Raw genomic sequence first — 13,387 nt, forward strand, 5'->3', positions numbered from 1 at the left:
CTCCCCCTGAAGGCGCAGGTTCGCAGTTTTAGAGTCCTCCTGGACTCATCGCTGAGCCTGGAACCCCAGGGGGGGGGGGAGGGGCATTTGCACAACTAAGACTTGTGCGCCAACTGTGCCCGTACCTTGGGAAGTCTGACTTGGCCACAGTAGTCACAGTAGTCTGACTTGGCCACTCTTGTTACATTCTGTTTAGACTACTGCAATGCGCTCTACATGGGGTTGCCTTCGAAGACTGTTCAGAAGCTGCAAATAGTCCAACACACTGCAGCCATGTTGTTAACCGTGGCATCGCACAGGAAGCATACAACCCCCCCCCCCCCATGGCAACTCCACTGACTGCCTATTAGCTACCGAGGATGATTCAGAGTGCTGGCTTCAGCCTATAAAGCTTTAAATGGCTCTGGTCCAACTTACCTGTGCGAACGTATCTCCCTCTATGAACCAGTTCATAGATTAAGATCGTCCGGGGAGATCCTGCTCTCGGCCCCACCAGCCTCACAGGTGCGGCTGGTGGGGATGATGGACGGGGCCTTCTTGGTGGTGGCCCCACAACTGTGGAACTCCTTCCTGAGTGAGATCAGGTCAGCCCCCTCACTTCTGATCTTTAGGAGACAGCTCAAGACCTGGCTGTGGAACCAGGCATTTGGCCCATCATAGGAATATTTAAAGTTAATGTGAAAGTGGAAAGTACAATGACCCAGGTCTGTTTACAGACAATGGCTATGCCTTTGGGTGATACGTGATGTTATTTTATGTGATGTGTTCAATAATGTTCAATGTCTTATCAGGAGAGGGACGATTTTGATGTTTTATACTGTTTTTATTGATGGCATTGAATTGTTGCTAACACTGTGAACTGCCCTGAGTCCCCTTTGGGGTTGAGAAGGGTGGTATATAAATACTGCAAATAATAAATAAATAAAATCGAAATGCTCCTTAACCCCATACAGCTGCTACTGGATACACAAGATGCTCACAAGGGGCACAGCTTCCTAAAAACAAAGTACCTGAAACTAAAGTCTCTAGTGTCTTCTTGATATGTATATAAATTCTCAAAAATACCCTGGAAAACTTCAGCTGAGCTAGAATTCAGCAGCTTGTCATCAGCATGCACCACAATACAAATACATTCTAGAATATTATATACGGGTTTGAAACAAACCTTACCAAATGAGGGAGACTCCCTGCCATCTTCTAGTTCTGAATCTCGTTCTCGGTCTCTCTTTCGGTGTTTGTGTCCACGGTGTCTGTGGCGGCGATGGCTTTTCCTCCCTCCCAATGGCACATGAACACCAATAAACAAAGTCCTGTGGCCTAGGGAGCAGAGGGAAGGGAAAATAAAATATACATCTGAAAATCACACATGGACATTATTAATGAAGTAAAACCAATGCATTATTTCTGTATGCATGTAAGTCCTTTAAAATAGTAGAGAATTGACACTTGGAATTAGATTCTGAAAGAGCAGAAAGAGAAAACTGCCCTAAGATAAATGTTTTAGGGCAGGGTAGGAAAATTTTTGTTCTCCTGATGCTTTGAGCTACAACTTTCACAGTTCCCTTATTGTTGCTCATATTGGTTGAGCATGGGAAGTTGAATTTCAAAAAACCTACAAGCCAAAGATTCCCCACGTCAGTCTAGGGTAACTTGAATACCCACAGGAGTAATGAAGCACATAAAAAGATGCAGTTAGTGCTTCTCAACCTGTGGGTCCCCAGATGTTTTGGCCTTCAAGTCCCAGAAATCCTAACAGCTGGTAAACTGGCTGGGGTTTCTGGGAGTTGTAGGCTAAAAACTTCTAGGGGCTCCAGGTTGAGAACCACTGAGTTAGAAGTTTCCAATGTTGTTTTGATTGTTTCTCCCAATGATATACAAAAGGCAAGGTATAGGACAATGATGGGCAACCTTTTGCATTTGGTGTGTCAAAATTCACCAAAAAACCTTGCATGACTTGGGCGGTGTGTCACTTCGAAAAAAAACCCCATAATTTCACAATATATATAATTTAAATAACAAAAATATATAATTGTAATATGTAACTGTATTTAATAAATCAAAAACCATTTACTACAATTATTTCCATGTACATCAATCTATGGTACCTCTTGCAATTTCCACAATGATTTCTCTCTATTGTAGTTTCAATGTAGTCATGAATAATGAATAATATAACAATATAATAGTAATAATATAATAATATACTACAATAATAATAGAATAATAGAATGAATATATATATATATAAATATATAAATGTAATGTGCATAATTCCCATGGAGTAAACAACAAAACCACTGGACCAAATCACACCAAATTTGGCCACAAAAGACATTAGTCATCCAATCAATCTGCATGCGGCAACGTGTCAGCAAAAATAGCTAGGCGTGTCAGTGCTGACACGCATGTCATAGGTTGGCCATCACTGGTATAGGATGTTCTCCTGATGTTGGATGTTGATGTTTAAACATATAAGTGGGGCATATTTCAAATGCAGAAGGGGCACACTCATCACAGAAGAAGGGGCACCCTGTTTCGATGACATGACAACTTTTGTTATTGTCCTAAACTCCCCAATTCCTTGACATGGGGCAAGATCCTGCCTGGACCGCTAAGGGTCCTTCCACACAGTCCCTAAATCCCAGGATCTGATCCCTGAATATCTGCTTATCCCAGGTTTTCTGGCAGTGCAGACTCATATAATCAATTTCAAACCTGGGATCAGATCCTGGGATAGAAGGACTGTGTGGAAGGGGCCTAAGGTGTATCCTAATCAGCATATGCAAGTATGTTGCAGGGTGAAACAAGGTAACTAGTTCACATGAGTATTTATTGGACACAACTGGATAAGTAGTTTATATCAACAATACAACTAGTATTACGACAAAAGAAATATTTTGTAAAAGGCATCTTTCATTTAAGGATTAACTAGCAAACAGACATGGCCAATTGCAATTCCAGCTGTATTTTTTACCACTTATTAGAATATTTATTTTTATCCTGCCTTTCTCCCAATATAAGGACATAGCCACAATGCATCGAGGGTATATTATTATATATATCAACATCATCCATTCACTGCACATACAAAAACACACATGAGAGGATAGGAGGGAAAAGAAAGGTCAACCACGTTAAGCTGAAGCCTCATGTGACCTCTAATCCCGTGGAGACTCTGGTAACAGTTGAAAACAGCAAGGCATCATTTGTCACAAAACATCAAAGAAATTTGGGGCTGACAGGAATTTTCTCTAGAAACAGAAATAAACAAGTGCTTGGCAGGCTATTCTTGGCAGGCTTTCTTTTCTCTTCTTCTTAATCATTACTCCCTGCTCCTCATAATATTGCACCAAATGATGAATTTGGAAAAAACAATAGTTTAAAGTTTTAATAAGGCCCTTGCATTCTCATCAGGGTTTTGAAACAACCTGAACTAGATTCAGATGTTGCCCCTGAAGAGGAAATACAAAAGCAAAGATCCACTCTTTTTAGCATGTCAGAAGTGACTTGAGAACATACTGCAAGTTGCTTCTGGTGTCAGAGAATTGGCCATCTACAGAGACATTGTCCAGGGGAATGTTACCATTCTGCTGGGAGGCTTATCTCATGTCCCTGCAAGCTAGAGCTGACAAACGGGAGCTCACCCTGTCTCACGGATTCAAACTATCAACCCAACCTTTAAGTCAGTGGTCTAGCCGGCACAAGGGTTTAACCCATTGCACAAGCACAGCTCCACACAAGTTGCGTATACTCCAGTTGGCCAAATATTCCCTCGGCATCCTCACTGTTGTTGATATTCACAATGTTAAATAGGAAAGTCTGCTGTGGTTTGCTTGAATGAGAGGAGAACCTCGAGTTCGAAGGCCCAGCATAATTTCTAGTTTATAACATGGGGAAAGAGACAGCTGTTAAGGGAAGAGCTTTTGAAAATACACTGTACTGAATTAAATAATAGTTGCTATTACTTGTGCTAATAAAATTCTAAATAAAAATGTGGGACCTGAAAAAGCCAGTGGACTAAAAAAACTAGAGACAATGGGATGATCAGGATAGAATACTACTGGAACATGGCCATACAGCCTGAAAAACTCACAGCAATTCAATGGGATGATTCTTCACAATCCCATTAAATTGTGGTATGCTACAGGATTCTAACCAATTGAGTTTTGGAATCTGGGGGCTCTGTTTCTCATTCTTGATGACACTTAGCACTATTTCTCATTCAGTTTGAGCAGTTGTATATGTGCAAATGGATGTTGTAATGGACTTCATCGGTACTTTTCTCTTGACTTTTTTAAACAATATTTTCAGAGGCATTTGAATGAGACCGTTTCAAGTTTTTTTTATTCCATTCCATTAACCACTTTGAGTTTTTTAACCGATGGAAAACAGTAATAATAAACCTAATTGAACGAATAACTTTAAAAAATAATTAAAAACAACAAAATGCAGTAGAGTCTCACTTATCCAACATTTGCTTATCCAATGTTCTGGATTATCCAACGCAGTCTGCCTTTTAGTAGTCAAGGTTTTTGTAGTCAATGTTTTCAATACATTGCGATATTTGGGTGCTAAGTTCTACATAGCATTGTGTATTGAACTACCTTTTCTGTCAAATTGTTTAACAGGATGTTTTGGTGCTTAATTTGTAAAATCATAACCTAATTTGACGTTTAATAGGCTTTTCCTTAATCCCTCCTTATTATCCAACATATTCACTTATCCAACGTTCTGCCAGCTCGTTTATGTTGGATAAGCGAGACTCTACTGTGTTTTTAAATGATATTACTTAAATCAACTGGTGCCTCTTGAATCGAGTTGAATTTTATGTGAGTACCATTAAGCCCATTAGAACAAACAATTGGATTTAGGCCATTAAAAGTTTCAGGAAACAAATTACTTTTAAAAAGAAACTTCACAAGTTTCTGAAATAACATTTCATTCTGTTGTCATCTACCAAGTTTGCACTTGAGAACCACACAATCAAGACACCAAAAAAAATCTGATACTGTTTTAGGTAAGTTTACGATTTTGTGTTGGGCTGCATTCATAGACGTCCTAAGCCACATGTGGCCCGCAAGTCATAGGCTGGATAAGCCTGCTCTAAACCAATCTTGCCAGGAAAACTCTAGGACAGGAGTTGATTTGAAGGCACAAGATTACACTTGTTAAGCAGAGAGGCACATTGTCCACTGAGTTTGATTTAAAATTTGATTTAGGGAAAGATCCATGACCCTTAATGGGCCTTTTGAGGCTTTAACTGCCTTTATAGATAGGAGAGCAATTAGGCACGTCTACTCTCTTTGACGCATGCGCAGTTCCACCAAAAGTAAGTTTAAATCAAAACTGCAATGGAAAATAAAAAATGAAACCTATGTGCATTGAAGGGAGCCCCTGATGGTGCAGTGGGTTAAACTGCTGAGCTGCTGAACTTGCTGACCAAAAGGTTGGTGGTTCGAATCCAGGGAGAGGAGTGAGCTCTCACTATTAGCCCCAGCTTCTGCCAACCTAGCAGTTTGAAAACATGCAAATGTGAGTAAATCAATAGGTACCGCTTTTGAGGGAAGTTAATGGCGCTCCTATGATGACTCATGGGCCATGTAGTCCCGTTCCTAGTACTATTGTGGCAGATGAAGAGGAAAACTTGGGTTTCCCACCGTTTCAGCCAGAATTGGAGCCCTTGCACCTGCAGGATGTTTGCCCTCCAGAAGTCAGCCAAACAAGCCTTGGGCAGAAATCTCCCCCGTTCTCTCGCTGGGATAATTATAATCGAGATAGAGGCGCTAGGGAGGCGAGTCGCCGAAGCGCCAGAATCGCTGCCAGACAATTAGCTGATTAAGCCTGTTTCCCTTGGGAAATCTTAAGGAGTCATGCATCTGGACATAGTATGGGTTTCACTTCTTGTTCCCCAGGGAAAGTGTTCCTTGGCGGGAAAACAAGATCCTATATAGGTGTTTACCCGCAAGGAGATCCTTGCGGAGTCAATTCGTCAGCTTCGGGAGTGAGATCGTGTGTGGACTACGCTACTCCTGATCCTTGTTTCCAGGACCTTGTTCTTGTTCCAACCCTGCCTTGTTCCCCGGACCTCGCCACGGACTTCGCCACGGACCCTGTTCTTGTTTCTTGCTTCTTGTTGCCTCGAATCAAGCCTTGTTTGTCAAGAATCTAGTTTGCTCTCCAGCCTTGTTGTCAAGCTCCATTGGACTAAAGGACCCTGTCATTTCCCCACACTTTGCTCAGCAAAGTGTGTGTTTCGGTTATTGGATTATTACTTTGGACTCTAATATCTCATATTGGACATTGATTTCCTGGACTATATTTGACCTTTCCTGAAAGGTCTACTTCTGAACTATATTCTTCACTCGTTTTTATTGACTTTATATATTCCTTTAATAAAGATATTAGATAGATTCTGGTCTCTGTGCATGGTTATTGGTGCTCTGCAGCCTGGGTCCTGACAGCTCCATGCAGTCATGCCAGCCACATGACCTTGGAAGTGTCTATGGACAATGCCGGCTCTTCGTCTTAGAAATCGAGATGACACCAGCCCCCAGAGTTGGACATGACTAGACTTAATGTTAGAGGAAAACCTTTACCTTATGTGCATTGAAAGAGATAATCTGACCCATATATCTACATTAGCAGCCAATGCAGCAGTAGTTGATCTACGTTGACATAACAATTTTTCTGTAAATGGGTGATAGTACTTAATATTCACTGAGCTCATGATGAAACATAATGCTAAACTTTTAGGTTCCATTAATAAAATAATACTGACTTTATGTAAAGGTCCAATAGCCAAAAAGAAAAGAAAATTTGATCTTGTAATTATTATATTACTGACACAGACGTTTCTAGCTGTGTAAGTACAATCTGTATTTACCATGTACAGTCATATACAGACTGATGTTTCTTTACCAAGAACAATTTTAGATACATGCATAGATTAACAACAATTAATTTTTGGCAACTACAGGTCCTCAGATTCCACATCCTTTCATGTTTCTCCTCAGACTCAGGCCACCAATAAAACAACTTCTACATAAGCTTGCTTGGTTTCTTATTACATTGTTACTGTATTCTATCTCCCTGTTCTCTCTGGTGGTTCATTTCATGGTTACTTCTCTTCATTATAGTGAATGAACTCCCACGGATGTGTTCACCCTTAGTTACTATGGCATGATAGTGGTAACACCACTAATAATTTAGTTGGGAATTTAGATCTTAGTTAGGTTTCTTTTTACTGAAAAACAGGAGAAGAAGGAAGAAGAGGTCATAACCGGCAGCAATCCGTATAGTGATAATGAATAATATTCCAGTATTATTAATTCAATCTCACTGGCACTTCATTACATTTCATCATACATATTTTTCAATTCAAAGACATCCAAGTACAACAAATGGCAATTTGCATGCTGCTGTGCTGGAGCATTCCACTTCTGTGCTTGAGAAGTGATGAGAAGTCGCCATTCAAAATAAAATGCATCATTTTCCATGAAGGAAAGGTCATTTGTGAATGTGTTTGAATGTGATGAAAAGCTTTCAAACCAATTGTTGCTAACAGATCCTGTCTTTTCAAAGAGTGGCATGTTGTTCTAATTCCATAGCAATGTTTTGCCATATTCATACATTATAGGTAACACAATATGACGTTATAAAACAGATTGACCATGGTCTCACCAATATTAGATTTGCTCTGTACACACACCATTTCCATAGACATTGAGAAGTCCAAAAGCCACCACTTGGCAATGTCCAACAATGGGAAGTACTGACTTTAGCTTCCTTTTGGATGGTGTGAGAATTGGATGGGGTAGAAACTGACTCTTTTGGCTTGTTGTGACAGCTATATATTTGTTCATATATAGGCAGATAATGAAGGAAAAGCTATATACTCAATTAGACAGTGCTATCTTTAAAGCAAAGAAAACAAATGCTATCTTAAGTATACTGAGATGGTAGCAAAACTCACACTTGATTTTCTCTTTTGAGCTCCTCTTTTATATAATGCCCATTTGGACCTATCAGGTGAATCTTAGAGCATTCAAAAACACAATTTAGGCAATTGAAAAATAGCAACTGACCATTGCACGCAAATATTAGCAAGCGATAAATGCAATACAAAATATGTCCAATACTTATTTGACATCTGGCATGTGTTATTTTATCTGACCATGTCTTAAAACAGGCCATTCAAGCTCATATTCCACTTTTGCAATACGCTTTATTACAGTCTATTTCCAGGGGAAAGGATTATCCTGTGAGATGGATTTCCACATATTCTAAAAAGCAGACTCTGGTATAGTAGAGAAAGGATCCGGAGAATCTTAAAACTGAACTTTGTTATGACTGCATCCTGTGGAATCCTAGGCTCTGCAGCTGAGAAATCTGAATGCCCTTCCCTAAACTGCAAATACCAGGATTTTGGAGAATTCAGCTGGAATCAGAGTGCTATAATTGTGTAGTTTGGAACAACTCCAAATATATCTGCCAATGTAATTACTATACAAGAAAGACCAAAAGCCTTTAGTCTATAATAAATGATGTAGCAAGGTTTCCTTTTAACTTGTGCCTTAATTCTTTCATAGATGCCATAGAGGTTCTACAATGGATCAACTGTCACAAAATGCCAACCTCCCAGTATTTAGGATAAAAGCTGCCCATGGAAGTCTAACCAGCATAAAACTGCTATAGGGAAAACACAAAAAAAGTTTATGTTTTAGGTAGGAACTTGGGGGCCCTGGTGGTGGCGCAGTGTGTTAAAGCGCTGAGCTGCTGAACTTGCAGACCGAAAGGTCCCAGGTTCAAATCCCGGGTGCGGAATGAGCACCCGCTGTTAGCCACAGCTCCTGCCAACCTAGCAGTTTGAAAACATGCCAATGTGAGTAGATCAATAGCTACCGCTCCGGCGGGAAGATAACGGCGCTCCATGCAGTCATGCCGGCCACATGACCTTGGAGGTGTCTACGGACAATGCCGGCTCTTCGGCTTAGAAATGGAGAAGAGCACCAACCCCCAGAGTCAGTCACAACTGGACTTAACGTCAGGGGAAAACCTTTACCTTTACCTTTAGGAACTTGGCAAGTTGTCAGGCCATCCTGGCATGATGTGGAAATGATTTCAAATCATTGAATTGGCACCTATCATATGGGACTTTTCTTGTGTTACTTCTAATCAATCAACTAGATTAATACACCCAGCTTTTTTAACCTGGTGTCCCCAGATTTGCAGTGGATAGATAGAACAAAGCAATAGCAGGGCAATGGAAATAAAATCACACACACATAAAGCAAAAGCAATCAATTAATTGGGATCACTATTACACAACTGAATGAAAGATGCACCTTTTAAAGGAGAAAGGTTGGGGAAGCCATCAGCAAAGAATGGCAAACACTGTTGAGCTCAGCCTAAGCTTCCTTACAGGTTGAGATGAAAAAGAAAGAGAACTACAGCTCCTTCCTTCCACTTAGGAAAAGAGGAATAAATAATCATGTGCTTCATTTTGGGCACATAAGAAGAAAAACAGCAAGGCCAGGCCAGGCCAGAATGTTTTGTTGGAAAAGGGGAAGATGGCTTCTAAAGGCAGTATAGGCCATGAGATGAGACTGTGCTATCTAGATATACCAAACCAGACCTCGCTCCCAAACTTCTGAGTATGGCTATTAATGGAAAGTTTTCACTGGACCAAAGAGTGACCACTTGCAATATTACACTAGCATGTAACACAATTTTGTTCCTGGGTTATACATATTTCCTAACTGGTTCTATGATTCTAAACATGGAAAAGGTTTATTAAACTCCCAAAACTTTGTTTTTGCAGGATATCCTGCAGCACATTTTGCTATAGTTTTTCAATGAATATCTCATCGAGTCTCCACCAATTCAACATAGTTTGTGGCAGCCACAAAAATGAAAATTCTGGAGTATAACATCAAAGTAATTACTGCACAATTAAACAGAAAATAACACTTTCAAACCAGGAACAGAATTTTTTCAAATTTTGTTACATAGTGTTATTTATTCTATTCCTTTTACAGAAATACACAATTGTAAAGGTTTGGTCACAGGGTGAAGATATTGATTGGTTTAGGAAATAACAACTGCAATTTTAATTCCCCATATTTTAACAGTCCTTAAATTATTCCTAATTAATCAACTGTCCAACAATGATTATTAATGCATTTTCATTCAGGATCTTTTGTAGGAGCAGAGATGATATTTGATAGCTGGAATATTATTTTCAGCATGTAGAAATGGCCTTGCATATATTTTTGGAGATTTTGAATGGCTTGAATCAATGCTTTCAAACTGAAAAGGCAATATATCAGAAACGATAAGTGCTCACCTTCTAAGTCTTCCTTTTCAAAATGTGTTTTGAGAATGGAGCGTGTTCCTCCTCTGTCCACCACTGCCTCTTCATCATTTCTCTATAGAATAAAAGCAATTGCACGTGTCAGATTTTCATTGTGCTGCCATCACTAAGCATGGAAATCCAAATAGTCAGAGGTCTGCAACATCATTGTGTATTCACATTATTTCTGACTTAGACAACCCTAAGGCAAACCTTCTATGAGTTTTGGGGTTGTGTGTTTTCCGGGCTGTATGGCCATGTTCCAGAAGTATTCTCTCCTGAAGTTTCGCCCATATCTATGGCAGGCATCCTCAGAAGTTGTGAGGTATGGAGAAAAGTTTTCTTTAGTTTTCTCCATACCTCACAACCTCTGAAGATGCCTGCCACAGATGTGGGCGAAACATCAGGAGACAATACTTCTGGAACATGGCCATATAGCCTGGAAAACACACAACATCCCTGTGATTTCAGCCATGAAAGCCTTCGATAACACTTCTATGAGTTTTTCTTGTCAAGACTTCTTCAAAGAAGTTGCTTTCCTCTGAAGCTGAGAGTGTGACTTGCCCAATGTCACCCAGTATGTTTTCATGGCTGAGTTGGGATTCCAACTCTGGTCACTGCAGTCAGAACCATCAAACCACTCCACCATATCAGCTCAAGTGGCTCCACCATTACCATGAGATAAAAATGAGGTTTAATTATAGACCTTGGCTGAAATTTATTATTATTATTATTATTTTATTTATTTCCAATATTTCTATCCCGCCCTTCTCACCCGAAGGGACTCAGGGCAGCGTACAATTGGCAACAATTCGATGCCGATACATCATTAAAAACAACAGCATATAAAAATATATTACAACCAATTAAATACAGCATAAAATATAAAACATAAAACATATGCTTAAAATCCGTTCGTCCAATATCCTCCAACTTTATCCATATAACAGTCTGTGTCGTCTTTATCATTTATTTGTTAAAAGCCTGGGCACATAGCCATGTTTTTAAGGCTTTTCTAAAACTCAAAAGGGTTGGGGCTTGCCGTATTCATTTGAAAGCTCGTTTACCTGTTTCTATTTACTTGCAATCGAAATTTTGAATGAATCAGAAGCAAAGACAAAACAGTACTGTGAACATTCAGAACTGTGATTGCTGTGCTCCATACATTTTGGAACAGAATGTGCAACTATATGTTTTACCCTGTTTTCCCCAAAATAAAACAGGGTCTTATATTAATTTTTTGCTCCAAAAGATGCTTTAGACCTTGTTTTTGGGAGCCATCTTATTTTTCCAAATTGACTTTTTAAATGAATTATATCTAGGGCTTATTTTTGAAATAGGGCTTATACTTTGAGCATCCTCAGAAATGTGGAAAAATCATGATAGGTCTTATTTTCAGGGTAGGTCTTATTTTGAGGAAAGGGTAGGGGTTGGAGAGAGAGAAATTAAGTGCAACAGTTACACTTAAGGCCTCTAATTTGGGGAAAATAGTGATCAACATTTCCATCTTATTTTATCCCAAGAAACTTCATAGAATTTTGTGTAGCAAATTACACAAAACAACAAAGTATCTTACTGAGACATGTAATGAATAATAACTAACTTATGAAGATTTGCTGAAGAAATGTGAAAGAGAATATAAGAAAAGAGATTTATTGCTGATTACTAAAGACTTGGTTTTCTTGTTTTCAGATGTTTGGAGATTTGAGATATATAAGAAGAATTATGGTTTTGAACAAAATAAATTAGTTTGGTGATGACCATGTGATAGGTAGAATGTATAAATTTTTGTTAGTGAAAGATTGTACCAATGACTTAATGGGGAAAGATGTGTCTTATCATCTTAAAACAGTGGTTCCCAACCTTTGGGTCCCCAGGTGTTTTGTACTTCAGCTCCCACAGTTCCTAACAAATGGTAAGCTGACTGGGATTTATGGGAATTTATGGTAAGCTGACTGGGATTTATTGGGAAGGCCCAAATGTTGGGAACCACTGTCTTAAAGAGAATGTGTATAAAATGATTTATTGCCTATGAGGCCAGATAAACTGACTAAAATATAAAATGATGTTTTGAATATATGTTGGGGCAACATGGGCAATGTGAAAGGACATTTTTGCCATATGTGATGCATGAGGAACAATATAATAATAATAATAATAATAAATTATTTTTATCCCGCCCTATCTCCCCGAAGGGACTCAGGGCAGTTTACAACAAAAAAAATGGCAAACATTCCGAAATAACATAACAGACAGATCAAATCAAAATAAGGCAAAGAAATTTTAGGTGCAAATATGCAGAGAACTGTTAAATTTGGAATTAAACCAGAGCTCTGTCTTTTGGTAATTTTAATGGACAGTTGCAAAATAATCATGGATATTTACTTCAATACATGATCATAGGAGCAAGATTGTTATATGCACAATCATGGGAGATCTTAGAAATGCAGTAGAGTCTCACTTATCCAACATAAATGGGCCAGCAGAATGTTGGATAAGCGAATATGTTGGATAATAAGGAGAGATTAAGGAGAAGCCTATTAAACACCAAATTAGGTTATGATTTTACAAATTAAGCACCAAAACATCATGTAATACAACAAATTTGACAGAAAAAGTAGTTCAATAGGCAGTAATGCTACATAGTAATTACTGTATTTACAAATTTAGAACCAAAATATCATGATGTATTGAAAACAGTGACTACAAAAATGCGTTGGATAACCCAGAATGCTGGATAAGCGAATGTTGGATAAGTGAGATTCCACTGTACTAACAAATGAAGAATCCTTGGTGAAATGGATAGACTTGGCTGGGATGAAAAATTTAACTTGCTTAATTAAAACTAAAGCAGATTTTTTTTAAACGATTCGAAACCATTTATGGACTTGCTGTGGGATAAGAAAAAGGAATGACAGATAATTACTAGGATTTGATCTTTGGGAGAAGTAGTAGCTTGTCAAAAGAGGAGAGAGGATTAACTATATAAAGTTGGAATCATATTTTATGTATGTATTATTTATGTAATGGAAGCTC

At 38.8% G+C, this 13,387-nt stretch overlaps 1 protein-coding gene across 7 annotated transcripts in view; it reads right to left on the bottom strand.

Annotated features, from left to right (window-relative positions):
• slc4a10 (solute carrier family 4 member 10) overlaps positions 1–13,387 on the bottom strand; it is a 251,477-nt gene that overhangs the window by 146,989 nt on the left and 91,101 nt on the right. For all 7 annotated transcript variants that reach the window (XM_016996740.2, XM_008118989.3, XM_008118986.3 and 4 more), the window contains 2 exons: positions 10,346–10,427; positions 1,171–1,317 (listed from right to left, as the gene is read on the bottom strand). In XM_016996740.2, the coding sequence (XP_016852229.2) occupies positions 1,171–1,317; positions 10,346–10,427 (229 nt within the window). The remainder of the gene's footprint in view (positions 1–1,170; positions 1,318–10,345; positions 10,428–13,387) is intronic.

The sequence above is a fragment of the Anolis carolinensis genome, chromosome 1, assembly GCF_035594765.1.
Source record: "Anolis carolinensis isolate JA03-04 chromosome 1, rAnoCar3.1.pri, whole genome shotgun sequence".
NCBI lineage: Eukaryota > Metazoa > Chordata > Lepidosauria > Squamata > Dactyloidae > Anolis > Anolis carolinensis.